The sequence below is a fragment of the Pomacea canaliculata genome, linkage group LG4, assembly GCF_003073045.1.
Source record: "Pomacea canaliculata isolate SZHN2017 linkage group LG4, ASM307304v1, whole genome shotgun sequence".
Lineage (NCBI taxonomy): Eukaryota > Metazoa > Mollusca > Gastropoda > Architaenioglossa > Ampullariidae > Pomacea > Pomacea canaliculata.
In genome coordinates, this window is record NC_037593.1 from 23,295,743 (window position 1) to 23,315,538 (window position 19,796).

At 47.6% G+C, this 19,796-nt stretch overlaps 1 protein-coding gene across 2 annotated transcripts in view; it reads right to left on the bottom strand.

Annotated features, from left to right (window-relative positions):
• The window catches only part of LOC112562418, a 57,371-nt gene that overhangs the window by 22,651 nt on the left and 14,924 nt on the right, over nucleotides 1-19,796 (bottom strand). For both annotated transcript variants that reach the window (XM_025235674.1, XM_025235675.1), the window contains exon 3: nucleotides 11,415-12,391. In XM_025235674.1, coding sequence (XP_025091459.1) covers nucleotides 11,415-12,315 — 901 coding nt within the window. In that variant the 5' untranslated portion in view covers nucleotides 12,316-12,391. The remainder of the gene's footprint in view (nucleotides 1-11,414; nucleotides 12,392-19,796) is intronic.

The following is a 19,796-nucleotide window of genomic DNA, read 5'->3' on the forward strand; positions in this document are numbered from 1 at the left end:
AACAGCTCCACCACAGCTGAATAGAAAAGGCCAGTCCCTTCAAATAAATAGATAATTTCTCTAAACTCTCTTCGAATCCATTCCAGTTAATCTTCTAGGTCTTGTCTTCAGTCTGTAAGTTTTTCCTGCAGTGGACTAAACAATAAGAATTACGTCGTGATATAGCCCTACTCTCTTCGTTCTGCTGACCGGCATTAAACACAAACAAACAAACATTGTCTCAGTGGCCAGGGCTTTACCGCTGAACCACACAGAAAAAAAAGGAGAAAGAGAACGGCCACTTGACCGTTATTATCAGCGGAAATGCGGGAGACCGAGGACCTACACGACGACAATGGCGACAGAGTGTAGGTGGCCGTCCGTTGGGGAGAAATCACATTATCGCCTGGAATGGCCGGAGCTTGGCCATCTCCACAAAGACCTCTAGCTCGACCCCACGAGTAGAGACCGGAAACGACCTTTCTGCCAGGCTGAGAGGAACGACAACAATTAGGAAACAACTTGTCTCCCTTGTGTGTTGGACATCATTCTACCTGAGCGAGAGATTCCTCCTGTTAGAAAACTATCGTTCATTAGCGAGCGTCTAATAGTCATTAATATTTTTAATAGTTCTCGCATACACCTGTTGTAAATCAGCAGCTGTGACCGTTAATTAATATTGATAGCAGGTCAGCGATAAAAGGTTTTATGGGCACGTTCCAAACAAAAGAAAACAAATAAAATCTCCGCCCCGAGCGTGTTGTTTGTTCGACCTCCATGACAGATGAATAAGCATAAAGGACTCCAGCTGGTGCTTTGAAGTGATGGCTGCACTACATTTCCTCCCACCTCATCCTGTCCCTCCCTATTGCCCGGGTCCCCAGCCGTCCAGCCGTCCAGCCACACGCACTTTACTGAGGTCTCTCGCCATCGTCACGTGGCCTGCATGGCTCACCACCATCTCACCCATGTCTGTACTAAACCCACAAGAAATGGAGGAGTAAATAAAACTCTCGGCGTCTACATGTTGAGGGTCGATAATGTGCTCATGAAATATTTGTCTCAACGTGGCAGAGTGCGAGTGAGGGTCTGATGAAGTGGTCCTTACATCACCGCGAGAGAATAAAACGCATGGAAACATCAGATGTCCCCACTAAGACCTGCCACAGGTTGCAGCAAGGGGAGTGCTTGGGTCTTCACTTCTTTTTCCAGATGACTTGCGCAGATCCGCTATCAGAAGTTGCTGATGCAGTGGAGGGACAGAAATATTTATTGCTTGCAGGATGTTGCACAGTGCTTCTACCCAACAGATACAGTCCACAGTGCACAGGATACATGATACAGATACAGTACACAGTACACGGTGCAATGTTGGGGAGGGACACTTGAGGCAAGGTGACAGGATGGCACGAGGGCTCAACAGCCTTACCGGAGTTTTTGTATTACTTGACTCGACATCACCGCAATATATTACAGACTCCTCTCGTCCTCTAGCCTTCTCTTAACAATTGTAAATTTCGGCTTCTACTTCTGGTAGACCTGTAGTAAGCAGAGTTTATTAAGCCCTCGCCAGCTCACCTTTTGTAATATGTTTCATTATGTAGGGAGGGGCAGCTCTAGACTAGTGGCGGCCCTGGGCAGAGATGGAGAATCGCCAAGTGGCGGCCCGCGATATTCTGATTACTTCGCCAGGTTGTAATACTACATACAGCTGACTGCTCCGACTCTAGCGACATTAAAACACATTAAATTAAACTAATTAACAAGAAACACATTTTTTTTCAGCCACATTGCTGTCAGCTGTGTCCTTTATTTCTCTTTCTGTTTTATGTTCGATATATATATATGGCGTGGCGGCCCCTGGGATATGGCGGCCCTGTACAGGTGCACAGTTTGCACGCGCCTAAGGCTGCACCTCCTGGAGGGAGCAGTGGACGTGGATCTGTTGAACTAAAGTCGTTCTTAGCAGTCGGTGAGTATAGCAGACACCCACATGGCGAAAGGGGTTAAAAACATTTAATTGCGATTTGTAAGGTGTTCTACTGTGCACGCTTTGCATTCTGGGATGCCCAGCACGTTTCCTAGGATACTCGCGATGCATGGTGTACAGAAAACTTCTAACCAGTTCTGTCAGTCTGGGTTCCTCTGCTACAAAAACAAACCAGAACAAAGTGCGGGCTGAACGATTGAAGACAACCCAGAGAAATAATAACTCGCTAAGAAATTGGTGAACGAGAAGTCAGGGGGAGACCAGCGGGATCAATGTCAGACACTGAGGTGAGCTCTGATTGGGAGGGAAGGGAATTGTCTCGGCCTTCGATCATCTCCCTTGCCTAAAAAAAAAAAAAAAAATCCCAAACTTGCCGGCTTTGTGCGGATCGCGAAATAACTCGGCCAGTCTCCCCCCAGTCTCCCCCCCGGCGATCCGCTTAAGAAACACCTTGATCAAGAATGGTCTCCCGCCGAGATCGAAGGCGCACCAGACGGTGGGGTCACGTGACCACTGCAGTTCTCTCAGGTTTTTTGGGCGCAGCTAGTGGCAGGTCTCTTTTGTTTGTTGTTTCTTGTTAACAAATGTGAAGCTGTCGGGTGTGAGGTCGTAGAATTAATCTGGAAGCCACGAGAGATGCTCTGATGAACTCTACTCAGCTATTTGCTGCTCGCAAACACCGCGCACCTGAGCGAGAGGACAGATGACTGTTGAGGAAGTGAACGTCTCTACAGACGACGGTTGGTGTACATGGCTGTGTGTGTGTGTGGACGTACGATAACAGAGTTTTATTAAATAAAAATATTCGTACTCAAAATAAATATTCTGTAACAGTTCTAGAACACAAACCGGCAATACGTGAATCGCACAATTATGTATTTTGTATAAATCCAATATTATAATGGAAATATAATTATATAATATAAATTATGTTTATTCATGAATGCATACATACGTACGTTGTGCGTGTGCGCGTGTGAGGGAGAAAGAGAAAGAGAGAATGAACGAAAAAAATCTTTTTGGCATTAAAGCTCAGGCCTATTGATCCCAGCAGAAAATGGACGAGGAGACTACAATTAATAGGAAAAGCTGTCAGCAACATCGATCTGCCATCGTACAATAAGCAAGACACGAAAAAGACATAACAACAACGACAACAAAGTCACAACAAGCTGCGTGTGCAGTGTGACAAACGCATGACCAGCATTCAACACACGTCGGTGAGATGTGACCGGCGCCATCACCAACCTCCACATCACCCAGCCTCCACGCCAACGGATCAACAAGGCAAGAGAGGGAGAAGGAGGAGTGGAGCAGGAGCTGCGTTGACTACATTATGAATGTAATCTTTCCAGACATGGCAATCACCAGAGAGTTTTTCTTTTGTGCAGAGATCTTAAAGTCAGCTTCATCAACCCGCCTGTCTCCTCTCCCTCCCTCGTTACGACACAGTAGTGTGAGACAGAGACCACAGAGGGCACTGGAGGGTTGATTCTTGTATGACCACCAACCCCTGAGTGGTATGAACAAGAAAACCTGGGCAAGTACCCACTGGAAAAGAAGTACTAACACATGAGGAGGGAAGGACTAGAGGGAGAGAGAGAAAGAGTGAAGTGTCTATTCACAAAGCACCTGCCAACATAACAAGCGCGATAACTAGCTGAGTAAAGGGAGGCGACATCGAGCTGAGAATCTTCTCAAGGCGGTTCGAAGCCTTCTTCAGTCACAACAACTTCTTGACAGCAACGACCCGGCTGGAAGGAAGAGCAATGATTCAGCAACATTCCGTCCATCCTTTAAACAGCAAACTTTGTCTGTCCCTGTAGTTCAGAAGGAGGAGAGATCATCCGTGTGATGAAGACAGGAGATTACAGGAGATTACACGTGTGGTCATGAAGAAGGGAAGTTCCGAGGTTCGGAGGTTTCTCTTGTCAAACCGCCAGCAGACATGAATGGACCACGTGACTTTGATGAAGAGAGATTAGTATACAGTAAACTCTGTCACTGCCATCAAGCGAGGCTGAGACCCGATGAACTCAGTCTCTGTCATCAAGAAATCAAAACACACCGGAAGTTTGACTCGCACCAACACGTGCAGTACCCAGACACCCGAGGCTGTCGCTAGGAAACACAGACTCTACAGTCATCGCCGGGTGCCATCAAGTACTTTTCCATTCCACAAAGATCAATTGTGAGTAAGTACAATACCTGCAGTAACTGCCACCGACACAAACACTCGGCTAAAGTGAAACCCTGTCTATAAATACACCAGAGAAAAAAAAATTAATTCAGGAAAGCCAAGAAACGCGGGAATGGGCTGCTGGGCTTCTTAGCTGATCGTGATTAGAAGATTCCAGACATCGATTGGCGCCGCACGCCTCGTGACAGGAGCAAATACTCACACACATCCGGGGAACAGTTGTGCTCGTGAAATGTTGGTGAGAAACATCTACAGAAGACCAGAACATTAGTGATGTCATCCACGTTCATCAAAAGCTTGATTCCTTTTTAACTCATAAAGACAGTTGTCGTCCCCTCCACCCTTATTTCCCATGTCGGTTATCCAGCTTGCAGTGTTTAAATACCCGTGGAGGCTCCACAACATCTTGTTGGACTCGCACAGTGCCAGCCTGTTGATGGAGCCTGACAGCATCAAAGGAAGTGTCATTAGGTATTCCGCGGACAGCCGCTGTGAATAGTCTACTGGGCGATGGGAAGTCTCGCGAGAACAAGCGCGAAGTTGCGAGAATCTGACAGCCTCAACACGGCGCAAAATATGGACAAGTCTGCTGGCCTCCTGTGGAGTCTGGCTGCTAAAATGACAGGAAAAGCGGTCAGGAGGGGCACAGCCGGGGTGGAGCCCAGCTTTGGGAAACACGATTAGCGGAACCACGTGATCACACCCCAAAACTGATTGTCGGAAACTAGCGCAGCACCCGACAATCAATGCAGTCGGACGCAATGGTGGGATCGTCGTCCAGAACATTCTCCGGGATCTGTGGAGGACACACGGCAGACGACAGGAGTTCTCGTCAATACCCGGCTCCACTCCTCGTCTCGCTTATCGACGACAGCAGAAGGAACAACTCGAGCAACGAAAGATTGAACTGAAATGAGCTCATTCCTACATTGTGTTAATTGGCACGACCTGCCACACAGGCATGCGCAATCACGCCCACAGGGACAGACATACAGGAGAGAGAGAGAAGGGGAGAGAAGGGATCAAAGCAGATCAAAGCTTAAGTGGAAGAGAATGTACTGTCGAGGGCAAAAAAAAAAAGGTCATGATGACAACACAGGTAGAGCAAGCTTTCCCGGAGAGCTCAGTCAAGTATAGAAACAATTAGCTGCTGTGGCCTGATGGTGCCTGTAGTGCATGGCAGCAGGAGGAGCAAACAATGGCGATGACAATTACAAATAACAATGAAGAGCGCGAGCAGTTTTTCGGGTAGAGACAGGTAGCTCGCGTCCATGACACTCGGTGGAGTAGGAAGTGTCTCCGAGACGTGACAATCACGTAGTAAGACGTGAGCAGTTCTCATACTGTAAGACAGGAGGTCTCACCACATTGTGAGGTAGGATGTGAGGTGTCTTCCTCTTGTGCCGCCAGAGGTCGGTAGAGTAAAAGTTGATTGTTTCACGTGGAGAACGAATAACCTTTGGGGTCAACAACACAACTGCATCATAACATTAATAAACTAAAGTCTAGGGTATTTCTGTTTAGTGGAGTCTTGGGGTCTAGACCACTAGGGTTGATGATTCTGTTTAGGACTAGAGCTCAGGACAATAGACTAGAGGACAATGAGGTGTCGTGTCGCTCAGTCATCGGTCATTTATCTCCTCACTACTACCGGTCGTTAGTGGGAGGACTGGGATAGATGCCCAGCTGACACGACGGACCACTTAGGGCGAGACAGTAGCCATTCCAGCACCTCCCGACCATCCAGTCTTTGCCGTTTGTAAGCCGGGTCTTCCTCCGGCCACCCTGGCATCCACCGCCCTCCAGGGTACAGTGATGGACAGTCGGGCCCCTGGCCGGACCAGACCAACGTGTCACTTGACTGTTGCTAGTAGACCTTCCTGTGTCCACGAGTGTGGCGACCGTGCTTTGTACGAAGTCTTTGGTTTTAGGTTAATTTATTTACTTGGTGGACCATCGGGATCCCTTTAAACGAGTTTTTTCTTCTTTTTTTATTCTTGTTAGATATATAATTAAAGAAGGTTGACACAAAATATTAGATAAAATGTATAGAGAGTTATTTGGGATCATCTACTTTGATTTCACGTACAAAACACTCAAAAGTTTATTTCTAACACTGATAATCTTTTTCTTTTTGTAGGAAAACCATCTGGTGTGGAAACTACAGATGTCATCATGAGCTTACTTGACTAGTGTCCGACATTCCTGGGTTTCAATGGTCACCGTGTCTGACATCCGTGGTGTCGATGTCGGTGCGAGCAAGATTAAACGCTCAAACCACTGAAAAAGTTTTTTTTTCGTGTTCTTTGTCTTTAAAGAAAAACAAAAGAGAATTTTTTGTTATTCCGGAAACAATGGTAAGAGGGCGATAAGGCCATGAAAGCATCATTCCGTGTCCGCCACAACACATCAAGTCCGCTCGGATGACGCCACGGTCCTGCAGCGCCGCCCCTCCGCGCCTGGCCGGATATGAGGACGTAAATCACGTGGTAAGATGAGGACGTAAATCACGTGGTAAGATGAGGACGTAAATCACGTAGTAAGAAGCCCGTAGACTATCGCTGTGCATGCAAGCGTTCACGTGTGCGTTGCAAGTGCACGTGTGGGTAGGGAGGGGGAGTACTGGGGAATCAGCGCACGGTCTGTTTTGTTTCTTCTTTCTTCCCGTCTGCTGACAGGTGACCTGAGGTGTGTCGTTGCCCTCACTCGCAGGCTGGTGTATGATGGACGACAACATCGCGGCTGCTGCAGACATCACACAGTCAACATCACCTCGTCGGCGATTCTTCACACAACTCACAGATTCCGAGGCCATCATTTCTTCTTCCTCTTTGCTGTGAGAGCAGCAGAAAAACAAAAACAAAAAAAATTCCAGATCACCAACAATCGCCCTCAAGCCTAAGACTTCACCAGCGTCACGTGACGAGCCGACAGAAGGCGCTTTGTAATCACCCTTCCTGCTCTTACTCCTCCTCCCTCTCCACTCTCCCTCCCTCTCCTAACAAATATCGATGGAGGTTGTGACACTTGACTGGGGACACACCTTTTGCACCGAGGCCCAGCATCTCCACATTTCCTCGCCGATACATAATTTATGCTCCGATAAATCCCAGTGTCGCGAATGTCTGCACCCGAGGGAAAGCAAAAGAACACAAAGAGCGGCGCGTGGAAACCTAGATTCTGCTGCTAATGTGTCTGGAGATGAAGACAAGCCCTCGTCAAACGTGAAGATGGAAACTAACAAAATAGGAGGGGAAAAAAAAGAGATAAAACAGTTAATGAATAAAATGAAGAGACGAGAGACAGGACAGTGTTGACAGTGTGTGGGAGGGAGAGGGGGGAGTGGAGAAAATGAGAGCGAGACAAAAGGAGTAGAAAGAGAATAAAGAGGGAATGAAAGAAGGGGGAGAGAATTAAGCAAATATGATGGGTAGATAGAGAGAAGGAGAGGAAAAGGTAGAGAGAAAGAAATGAGGAGAGAAGTAGAGTGTGTGTGTGTGAGAGAGAGAGAGAGTGTGTGAGAGTGTGAATGTGTGTTTGAGTGTGTGTGAAAGAGTGTGTAACACGGGGATGCTGACGTCATACTTGAAACTGCAATCACGTGATGACAAAGGACCAATCACCTGAAAGCAAGAGAAGCGAGAAAACAATGCAGCAGCACCAACTATAAACACGTAAACAAGCCAGAAACATCGCGTGAAGGTTGAAGCCATCGACAGTCACGTGTCACGTGCTGGGTGCTGTGGATGTGAACAATAGTTCGTCTTACTCGCGCTCGTGCAGCCGCCGTGTGGAAGGTTCCAGATTTTTTTGTTTTTGCGTCGATGGAGACAACTGTTATTCCAGAAAACCTTGTCAGCAGATAGGCAGTGTTTTCAATATTCATGTTCTATTCTTTGTCGTTCTGCGAGACGAAAACCAGTTCCACAACGGACGGCGAAATTATGGATCTGACAGTCTAGAATAGAATACGACTTGCTGTGCTGCTGCTCGTGCGCTTGTCAGTCTGTGTGTCGGTCTGCTTGGTCTTTCAGAGTCTGTTAGTGTGTTGATTTGGGGTTAGACAAGATTTCTCGTTCCCAGATGAATTAAAAGCACAGGAAGAAACAGCCTCATGTCTCTGTTCCTCTTCCCGTCTCTCTCTCACACACAGACAGGTAGACAAACACAAGCGCATCACATAGCTCTATGAGGAAGAGAAAGGAAGGTTTGTCAGTGCTTGCCACACACATCTAGCAGCTGAAACATTTCATGTCACTGCTCTACATTTCATCAAGCAGCTGCAGTGGACAGTGACAGTCACCACAGCTGTGGGTGCCGGCAGTGAAGTAACATCTGGACTGTGACAATAGTCTTCAGTGGTCAGGCCTGAGTACATTCCGCCAGTCCTTCTATCAATCAATGAAAAACATTTATCTCGACCCATCCTAGGAACGTTAATGCTGTTGACCTCAGCTTGGGCGGCCAGGATGTTTCCAGAGACCCAGGAGGACAAAATGCAAGCATGACAACGAGGGAAGCAGACCTTCACATGATGAACAAGACAGAAAGTCAAATCAGGACAAGCACAGAAAGGACTTGTGAGACTGACCTGCTCTACGTATACCTGAAAATCCAAACGTGGTTGCCAGCTTAGCACCCCACCAACTATCACCACCACTACCACCCCAATAAAAAATAAATAAAATGTGTGAATATCAAAGAAAAAATAAAAGATTCCTTCAACGTCGGCATTAACCCCTCGCCTCGCCCTGTTGACTCTCGTCAGAAGGACAAAAGCAGGGAGCAGGGAAGTTGTTTGAAGTTCTGCAGTTTCATTCAATACTTGCCTTCCATTTGTGCAGACGGCTTTCTTCCATCTCTGCCTCATAGTTTCCTTCTTCATCGACTAGCGAGCTCAAACCTCATCTCTGCCATCTTGACTCCGGTTTGTTTTCGTTTGCTGGAGTAATTTTCTTCTCTACCCTGCAGCTGTTGATGTACAGACCAGCTTCCTTTGCGTGTGCTTTCCCCGCAACTTATAGACCTACGTGAGTCAACAGCTTGGCTAACCTCGGTCTCTTGTGTACTATCCTGTAAATCCTGTACTATCCTGTACTATCCTGCCTTCTGCTCCACGTATTGTCTTCCCTGCCATTGTGTTGATGTGGCCTCCATGTGAGCTGCAACACCGACAACCTTGTTGTTCGTTGTCACATTTGTTGTTGCTGTCGTTAGGTTTTGAGTTAGATTATTTTTTTAATTACTTTTCGCTCTTCAACCTCAGTTCTAGAGATGACGACCTTTACTGGTACATTACTTTGATAATATAAACGTCTGTAGGGTTTTTGTTTGTTTATTTGTTGTTTGAGCCTGCCTTGATGGTCCAGAGCGGCACTATAGACATCCCCATTGTTATTACTATTTATTATTATAACCACCACAATTATTATCATATTATTAGCACACCAGGACAAATCAAAAGACGGTGTAGGTGCTCGGCAAAGTCAGTGCAGGAAGGAAGGAAGGACAAACAAAGCGGTGCTGACGACGGCACCAACACCGCAGCAGGAGGAAGTACCCCCCATCAACATCAGTGAACTTCTCCGCAGTCCCGGGGATCAGGAGAGTCGGTGAGACCGCAGACTGACCTACAAACACGTGACATTTGCCCCCTCGCCGTCACCACCACCACACAGACCCCGCACGTGACGTCAGTTTGACAACTCGCCGTGCACTGTGTCTGGTTTCTATGGCAACTTAAAAAGACACTAGCGAAAGCGTTAACATTTCTTTCGGCGGTGATGTTTCATAAAACGAGTGCTGTCAGTGGAGCCCTCGTCCTCTTCCTCGTGACAGACAGTCGTCGCTTTGTTAGTCTGTAGTCTCATCAAAAAAGAGTTATTCTCGTTTATTTTATTTTTAGATCATGTCATTAGTTTCGGTTTATCTGATTTTTATCTAAGTAGTTTCAAAACTACAAGAGGCCTAAACTTTCTTGGCAAGCTAACGTTGGCTACTTTGTGCTTTAAAAGTAAACCGCTTATAGCTTATACGAGGTCGAGGTAGACCACGTGGAGCTTGTATAACGCGTCACTTCCGGTCAAGACAGTGCGAGGGAGAATAGACAGGAAGGACAGAAAGCTGAGGACTGTCCCATCAGGCACCTGACAAGTCCTATATGGACAGCAGTTTGCGAACATGAAGGCGGATGTTCAGGATGAGCAAGGTGCACATAGTGCGTGACATCACCAAGAATGTCGGGCAAATGGCGGCGAGCGAACGTAAGCATCAGTTGCTGATTGTAAGTGTAAGCAAGCGTAAATACAGTGAAGGACTTTTAGCCTTGTCTAAACAAGATTTCAAGGATTCTGGATGACTGTGAGATAGTGTGTGTAAGATGAATTCTGTTTTAAACAGTTCGTATCTGATGGCTATTGCGAGAGTGGAATACACACGTCAGTCCTCATAAACAGAAATTGTCTCTGACAGCCCCGAGTCTGTTGATTGTTAGCCTTCTACTTGGTGAACTGAGACAGACACAGGGCCCAGAGGGCCGCATGTTCATACACACCAAAACCCGCGCATAAGAAGATAATTATAATCAAACACACGGGCGGACTGTCCGCGGGCCTCAAGACTAAAGAGTAAGTCTCCAGGTCTTTGCTTTTACTTATTGCACCTGTCACCATCTTGTTTTCTGGCTTCAAGTTGTAAAAGTTGTGTTGTTAAGAGGTTAACTAGTATCGTTTCATTTCTTTGTAGCTGTTCTTTGATTTTTTTTTTACCACCACAAACTGTACATCACACACACACATGCAATGAGAAGGAAGAAACGAAGACTAAAGTGAAAGCTTAACCGACGACAACATGTAGATGCAAGTTCTCTCCACTCTTACATTATTAACTAATTGCAGCTTCAGAACTTCACTAAAATAACTGAAACCTCAATAAACTGAATCCAAGACATGTAGAAGATACCAGAGCAGTGTAGAGTTGTTGGAGGGTAGAAAGGGTGAGAAAGAGAAGGGAGGTGACTCCTGCTGCCAATATCTGATGTTTGTGTCACCATCCGGTTGTGCCTGACACTAGCATAGTCATCCACCCCTGCGCACGCACTTTACATAAATATACCCGTATATCCAGACTTACTAAACAACAAGAAATGTTCAAGAAGAATGAAAAGACATATACAGAGATAGACATCAGTCCACCCGCAGTCACACTGCACTGTACAAGTGTAAACAAACATCAACAAGGACTCACAGATCGCTGTGTAGCCGATGACGACGAAGACGGAGAAGAGCAAGGCCACGCCCACGGTGACGAACATGATGTTGAGCACCTTCTTCAGCACGCGGTACTCCTCCGGGTGCTCGTTGAGCAGGTGCTCAGAGTTGTCTTTGCCCGCCATGCGGTTGTCCAGCAGCACGGTGCCGATCTTCTTCAGCAGCGCGCGCTTGCCCGAAGCCGGGGGACTGTGGGTAGCCCGGTGAGCCACTCCCGACTCGTCGCAGATCATGATCTCTATGGCGCGGCCGTCCATGGACACGGAGCTGGCGTCCATCTCCAGGTTCCGCGTGCCGCCCCGCTTGGCGCGAGGGAACGTGTCGTCTGCTCGCCCCCCAGCGGATGGCGGCGTGTTGTGGGTGCTGTCGAGAGCCATGTGGTGCTCGTGCTGGGCGCCTGCTGCTGCTGCTGCTGCTGCCGCCGCCGCCACCCGAGATGCTTTTGCCTTCGATTTGTCGTCTGCTTCTCCAGCACTGGGCGCAAAATGTAGGACACTTCCGACGTCGCCCGGCCTGGCTCCGCCCACCGGCGCGTGACTGACGTGTGACGTCACAGGCTGGGCGCTGCTGCTGATGGTGGTGGTGGTGGTTGTCGTAGTGGGGGAAGCGCTGCGAGGCCTGGCAGGAGTTGTGTCGATGACGAGAAATCGATTCTGATAGTAAACAACGTTACGCGTGGCTCCGCCATGTGGCACGCGCCCCGACAGCACGTTGCGCGTTCCTTTTTCCCGCCGCGGTCCTCCTCCTCCTCCCGCAGTTCTGGAACTTGGCGAGCTGGAGGACGTGGAGTGAGCTCCCCTGGTGTCAGGTGCGCCTGCTGGGTTGTCCTCCCTGGTCAGAGGTGACGTGTTCGAGTCGAGGTAATGCACACGCAGCATGCCTTGTGATGTCACGGCACACGTCACCGAAGTGGGAGATGACCGGGGGGCGAAAGGTAGTCTCGGGGGTCAGCACCTGTGTGACAATTCCATTGGTGACCACACCTGGAGGGTCAAAGGTTTGGTTGGGTGCGTGTCTGTATGTATGATGACTGGGGAAAGCTCAGTGCAAGATGCTGTTTCCCCCAAACACATTCAAACACGTCACGTGATCATCAACACAGACACCTGTACTGTACATGGAGACCTTGACATGATTTCTGCCGGTGAAAAGGAAACGTTAAACATGTTAATTAGATGTTAATTCAACTGCTTCCTGTGTAAGATGAGACTGAAAGAAGTTGGGGAGGATTATTTTGTGGGAAAAAGCATCTCGTGCTGAGCTCAACCAGTCATTAAGAAAACAAACTGCACGCGACTAGACATTCAGTCAACTACTGAGGGATTCCTTTGTCAGTTTTACTGACGCCCAGGTGTGCCATGTACAACAGTATATGGCATTTCAATATGCATGTATATATTATGTAGATAAATGTTGCAGCCATGCGACCGGACTTCCTCAAACAAATTCGAACTGTCTCTCTCTCTCTCGCTTAATTACTTCATTTACGTAATTAATTTTTTGCCTGTAAAAATGGGTGAGGGCTAAATGGAAAAAAGAATTTTCTTTTTTTATTTTACCTCTCGTTAATAAACAATTGTCATCGTTATTGTCACACACACAAAGACAAAGAGGAAAACAGAATGTGGAAAGGAGGTGGGTATAGAGAGGTAGAGGCCCAGTAGCCACACGTCGTTTCACGTCGTCCTGTGCTTGTCTTCTGATCACGTGACTGCCACCCAAACACAGGCAAGTTCTCCAACCCAGTGCTCAGTGCACACACATCCCGCAGAACGTCTTTGGTTCGAAGCTTGCCGGAACCTGTAACTGGATCACCCCCCTTCTTCCACTCACCCAGCAAGTGTCCAGCAGATAGCAATACTTTACTTTTTTTATGGGATGAGGGGGCTAGGGTGAGCCACTACGCGATGGAACACACACACACCTCATCAGCCGTGGCTTCTTTTAAAGGGAAATAACCCGCAGCAAGTGAGCAGGGGTCTAAAGTGAAGTTACCTCCCATTATGATTCTATCCCCATTTCTTGACGTGTGACTGTCTTGGAAACGAGTCTTTGTAAGCAAGACTCCTGCTAATATTTCTTATTATTACGAAGAGAAAGCATTACAGCTGCTGCCGGCCATGTAAAGCTCTTCATCAATTTCCACTCCTAGAAACTCCACAATTAAATCACGAGATTAATCATCGGCACGATTCGAAAAAGGCTCAACAGTTCTTCACAAGACGGTAATCATTCACCCACATATGAAATACTTGATGAGATATTAATAATTAATTCACCAGATGTCAATTATTGACTTTATACAGAACAAGGCTACTCAATGGGATGTTGCAAGATGACAGTGCCACCTCATGTAACACCCAGGAGCCACTAAAGTCCGCAAAAAGACAGTGAAGGCATTTTGTGTTACAGCCAAAGGTCAATCTCATCAGGTCCTAACATTACCAAGCACTTCGATTAAAAAAATTTGAAAACCTCAAAGTGATTAGGGTACACGAAAGCAAGCTAACGATCAATAATAAACGCAGGAAGAAGACTTTTTACTTGAAGCAAAAATTATGACATAGCTCAAAACAAAACAAAAAATGACAGAAAAACTAAAATTTTTTTCATTCTAATGAAGGCTGCGAACCTTGGTCCTTGGTTACTAAGACTGACCGATGCCTGACCCTTTATTGCTGGCATCAGTCACTTGCCTCACTCTCTGACCTTTGCCAGACATCACTGCGCATGCCTAGCACTGGTGTGAGCTGCCCCCAGACCATGCCCCTCCCGTCACGTGCACTGGGCACCCGGGACAGACTGTATTACCATCAGTGATGCGGGTGTCCTGAATACCCTGAGTGATGCCCTCGTCAGCAGTCGGCCAATTTATATTCCAGCTCACATTGGATTTCCTCCACACTCCCCTAGGCGGCTCTAGTCGCTCTGGAAAAATGATGATGTGATGATTGACGAGATGGATTTCGCTGAGCCACTCGGACGCTGATTATCGTCGACATCCTTTTGTTAATCGTCGAGCGATGATTCGGTGTCATCTTCTGCTTTGCTGAGGGAGAAGAGGGGAAGGGGTGGAAGGAAAGCCCGAGGGTGGGGGTACGGGCAGGAGAGCGATCAATCATCTTTTGTAACAGGTGACTTGTTCTGTCATGCGCACTCGCCACTTCCTCTTGCAGCGTGTCGTGCGCAGTTGACGACGGCTTCCTGTTGAGGTGCGGCTCGTCTCCAGATTCCATTCTCATCCACACTTATTAACCTTTTAAGGCGGATTAGTCAATTTGGAACTTTTTTCTCCTGACAATTTATCGTCCGACTTGGCTGTCTCGCCCTGGTCAGTCATTTTCTGAGAAAAGTAGGAATTTAAAATGTCTCCACAGCTAGACTTGTTGATGGTGGTAACAGTAAACATTTCTGGGCAGGTCCAAGTGAGTGCTACCTCCCTGGTACTCCCACTTCGTCTGTTTGATGTCGACACACATCGGTATGACAGTCAAAACAAGTTCAAGTAAACAGATATTTGTGTGTCGTCTGTATGAGGACAGCAGCCCGCGGCATCATGGCTGCTGTGACATCGCCAAGCGTCAGATAAAGAGAGTCAGACAAGGCGTCAGCAGCTTGCTGTGACCTTTGCCCTCGTCTGCAAGTTTTTTCCTGTTCACCTTGCAAGTTTTGCGCCCTGTGGGCACTTCGATCTGCTGGGATGATGTTTAATTTCATAACGAGGTCTGGCGGCCACGTGACGGTCTCAGACAGTGTTTGCCTTCAGCGCCCTCTAGCGAGCAGGACAAGCGGTTTGCCGAGGCTAATGGAGTGCAGTCGTGTAGAGGCTGTCAGGCCTTTTTTTTTTTTTTTCTTTACACCCGTGGCATCCCAGCATTTAGATCGAAGCCAATAAGATGAGGGTTTCATTAGGATACAAAGGTGATAATCATGGGCTCAATGACAAACACGTTGATGTTTGTAAGGGGGACAAACATCAAATTTCACGAAGTGGACACATAGGTCATAGGCCAAGTGAGGTAGACTTCTTCCTTCTCGCTTTGCATCTCTGTCTCGCCGGTGTAGCGCCTTCTCTTTCTTATAGGCGGGTCCTGTCCCCTTAGTTCTCTGTCTCGGCTCTCATGTCTATTTGCTTTATTTTGTTTTCTTTTTTTCTCTTTAGTGGGGCGGCCTGGGTTGTTCTGGTTGTCTGTCTTCTCGTAATTCACGAAGTAGAGTTGTGCACAGAACTCGTGGACCTGCAAACTCTCAATATTCACTGCCAGCAACGGAGGAGCTCAAGTGCTGAAAGTCGTTGAACTCCTCCTCACACTAACAGGGGGACGGGGGGGGGGGTGTGGCCGCCGGTGGGCGGTGGGTGGGTGGCTCGGGGGGGAGAGGGTGGGGGGGTGGTGTAGGGCAGTGGGCGGGCGGGCGGGGGGGGGGGGGGGGGGTGGCCGGGTGGGGGTGGGGGTGGGGGGGGGTGCGGGGGGGGGGGTTACAATTATTATTGTTGTATCAGTCTAAGAAACCATAAAGTTATCAGTATGATGCCGAACAAAGCAGGTTTAGCAAATGGTCGTTTCTCGATAAGGGTTCAATAGGTTACATTCCTTACTCTTGATTCTGTAGTCTTTCAGTTTGAGTTGGACGGGACAAAGATGAGACATGTCAGGTGGGTTAGACAGTGTTCAGGCACGTATAGTCACACCCATTCATTTCATCGGGTCTGTTCTGGGATTCACACGCCACAGGCAAAGCGAGATGGAAAGAAAACGAATGAGTGTGAAATGATCGGAAGGATAATATGAAGGAATACTGGAACAGAAATATAGTCTATTGCCATCTACATTAGGGTTGTTTTATATTACCATCGGTATTACCAAGGCATATATATTACCATGTGAATTTATATATATATATTATGTTACTTCTAAATTACCCACGAGGCCTGATAGATGTATATTATCATCTTGCATTTACCGGAATGTGGAATATTACCATGGTGAATAAACATCTATAATGGAGTGGTTTGACGTAATATTCACCACCATGTACTCTCTATTACTATATCAGGCCCAATGTATTTGTACCATCTTATATTGGTCTCTCCTTCGTAGCTTCCACCTCGTGAAAGATGTGCTGACCAAAGTTGTTGTAAGGGTCCGGACACACATCCACACTGTATGGCAGATTTGGATTTCGAGGTTTATGCACATATAACCACTAGAAACCAACACTCAGTGATTCTGTCAGTTCCCGCTCTCAGCCACATGGCTGGAACGCACCTGAGAGCCGACTGGAACCGTGTCACAGTCAGTTACTGTGAAGTGTGCGAACACAGACTTTGACAAAAATCAATCCATCACATTCCGGGATAGTTGCATTGTCGCACTGTTCACTAACGTTTGTCTGGTACCGGAAGTTTCCCCTCTGAGGTACAAGGTACGACCGTTGCATCAGTCGCACAACCTGTCACAACCACCTACCCGCGAATTACTTTTTTTCCCGGCAGAAAAAAGCAGATCGTCATTCAAAACGCGGAAAAGTCTCTAGAGCTGCAAGCCTGTGAGTAAGCATGCGCCAACACTAGTCAACTTGTGCTCAGCCTGACACATGTCCTGGGCTCTCATCACAGCTTCGTTGAGTAACCGACACCTTTGCGTGCTTTCCCTGTCAGTGCACTCGGACATGCAGGTTGGGCTTTCCTTTTGTGTGAGTCAGGTTGAATGCGAAACCTGATGCGCCACAGGAACGTCGGTCTGGAAGGCGGGCATGCAAATTATCCGACTTGCCGGATTGGGCAATGCTCAAAACAAGACGTCAGGCGGCCACTCAGCGGCCTGATTCTGCAGGCGAACTTACATGGGTGGGGCAGGCCTGCCTTCGATCTTTTTGTTAGACGCAGTGCGTGCTCTTCCATCCTCGCCTCTGGCAAGGGGGCGTTAAAGTCCCTTATACGCCAAGTGAGAGTGTGTGTTAGGTATCTCCCGTCCTGGGTTGCATACCACGCTGTGTGCTTACAAAACATGGGAAATCGAAACTCAATCGGGTGTCGTTCAAGCATGGTTATGAGATTCGAGCAAAGGAATCCAGCTGGTTTCTTGTGTTTTATGTCAGAGATAATGATCCGTCTTAGGCTACTAAAGCGTTTTGATTCAGGAAGTTTATATTATACATTGCTGAACGAGTAAGTCAGACATTTTAAGAGTTCGTATACAACTGGCAGAATAGGTGGTTCCGTTACTTAGTTGGTTCATATCAAATTGAGTTTTAGAAGTGGATCTTAGGTTTCGATCTGAATCGGTGTATAACGAGCATGCATAAACTGCGGAGGACATAGTAGTAGATTGTCGAGATCCGTTTGGACCAATAGGAAGGTTGAGCAGTTAATAATGTTGTCGACAGACATGTTGTAGTTGTCACGGCACCACGCTGTTGCGTGTCCGGTGGAAGGTAAGAAGTCAGCCCTGATGAAGACCAAGGAGAAATATAATCTAGATGCATGTAGGGAGAGCACGAGCCGGAGGAATTGTCTCAACTCCTCCAGGACGATATATGCAGGTTGAACCACTGACATACACCATACTGCACTCATATATCTCCTTACTTACCGTACGTTTATCTGGGTTCTGTGTTCCTCAAGGCAGTTGTTGCCGTCATCACCTCTTATAACTTTCACCTCTAACACGCCATGTCGTCTTCCTGCTCCACTCGTTCCACCTTTTCCATGTGCCGTCCATTCAATGGAGCCGCACACCGAGAGTTGGCTTGAGTTGTGGGTTACAAAAATCAAGTCTTGTACAACGTCGGTTGCAACCGTGGTGGCCGCAGGCCAAATCTGAACATTTTCCATCAACATTTCTATCAAACTCTGCGGTTTCTCCTATAGTCCATGCATGGGGAGGTCTACGGATGCGAGCTACAAGATGGTCTGTCTCGCTTGTTGCGGCTGTAGTTAGGCATTGAAGTACGGCGCTAGACTGAATGAGTCAGTAGTTTTTATAAGCGCGGAGAGGGCTTAAAGGTTCGAACAGGCGTCGGACTGTGGTGTTGAACGAGTTGGGTCACTGCGGCATCCGTGGGACTGTTTAGAGGAACTTTTCCTGGAATATGATCTCATGAGCATTGTCTATTCTAACTACCACCCAAGAGCAGCAGACTCCCAAATACTATGCTTTTTCCCAGTTCCCGTGAGCGCTTGGCCTGCGTTGCAGTTGTTATAGAATTGTCAAGTGACCAGGGTGATCATTAGCGGAAAGATGGGTGTATCGGCGAACTGTTAAAGGCGCAGATAGAGCGGAATAATCATGTGAGAGCGAGCGCGAGCTGACACCTAGAAGAAGGATTCTAGTCACTATAAATCGAGATCTGGAAGCCGCATCAGATAATTCTGCCAAGTTTATAATCACACACACTACTACGACACACCACTGGACATCACAGCATCTATGGACAACCAGCACTACCCACACGACTTACCTCACACACACAACCAACACTTACACCACAACAGTACTCCTACGACTCGGTCACACGACACGATCAACGACGACAGCGTTAGCGCTCCCACACTACTTGCGAGCACACACATCACATCACATACCATCACAAACACACGAGCCACATTCTTTAACCAGACACTTGACTCCCATCTCTATGATGTAGTTCACATGGTTACAACAGCGTGAAGTCGTGTGTTAGGTCGAGAAACAAGAAGATTTCCGATCGGAACTCATCGCGTAATCGCGGGTGTCTGAAATCACGTAGCTACCCAGCGCGCCCCCTGACCTCCTTGCACTCTGAAACTCTAACCATCGACCGCCTCATACATGTAACTCCGCGTCGATTTATCCTCGCTTGGTTGGTCACAACCCCTGCGGACGTGCCCGTAAATACACAGACTACATACGAAGTGTCAACTATGATGAAAAATCGGTGCTCTGCTCGTGCTCCTCTTCGGTGCTTTGCTTACAATCGCGATCCCCTTGCGCGTGTTTCACAGCGACATTGACAACAGTGGGTTGCTGGTGACTGGTGATAGCTTCGTCAGCATACTAGTGATGCATCTCTACTGAAGATTTGGTCTGAACTCGCCTATCATGTCACCTCTGTTCGTTCTGTTCTACTTGCTTTGTTTGTATGAGCTCCATTGTTTTCCTTGCATGTTGATCGGGCTAAGGTCTGGTCGGCTCAAGGTTTTCAGTAAGTAGATCACCTGCATTACAGACGTAGTAGACTCCTGGATCCTGACGAACTATTCACGGTGTGCAGCTTCGACTCAGCTTAAAGCTAAGACACGGAGATATCATGTAAAGTAAACGATGTGGTACTGCACTGACCGACCCTGGCTCTGAGAGTCCGCAAGCTACCACCACAT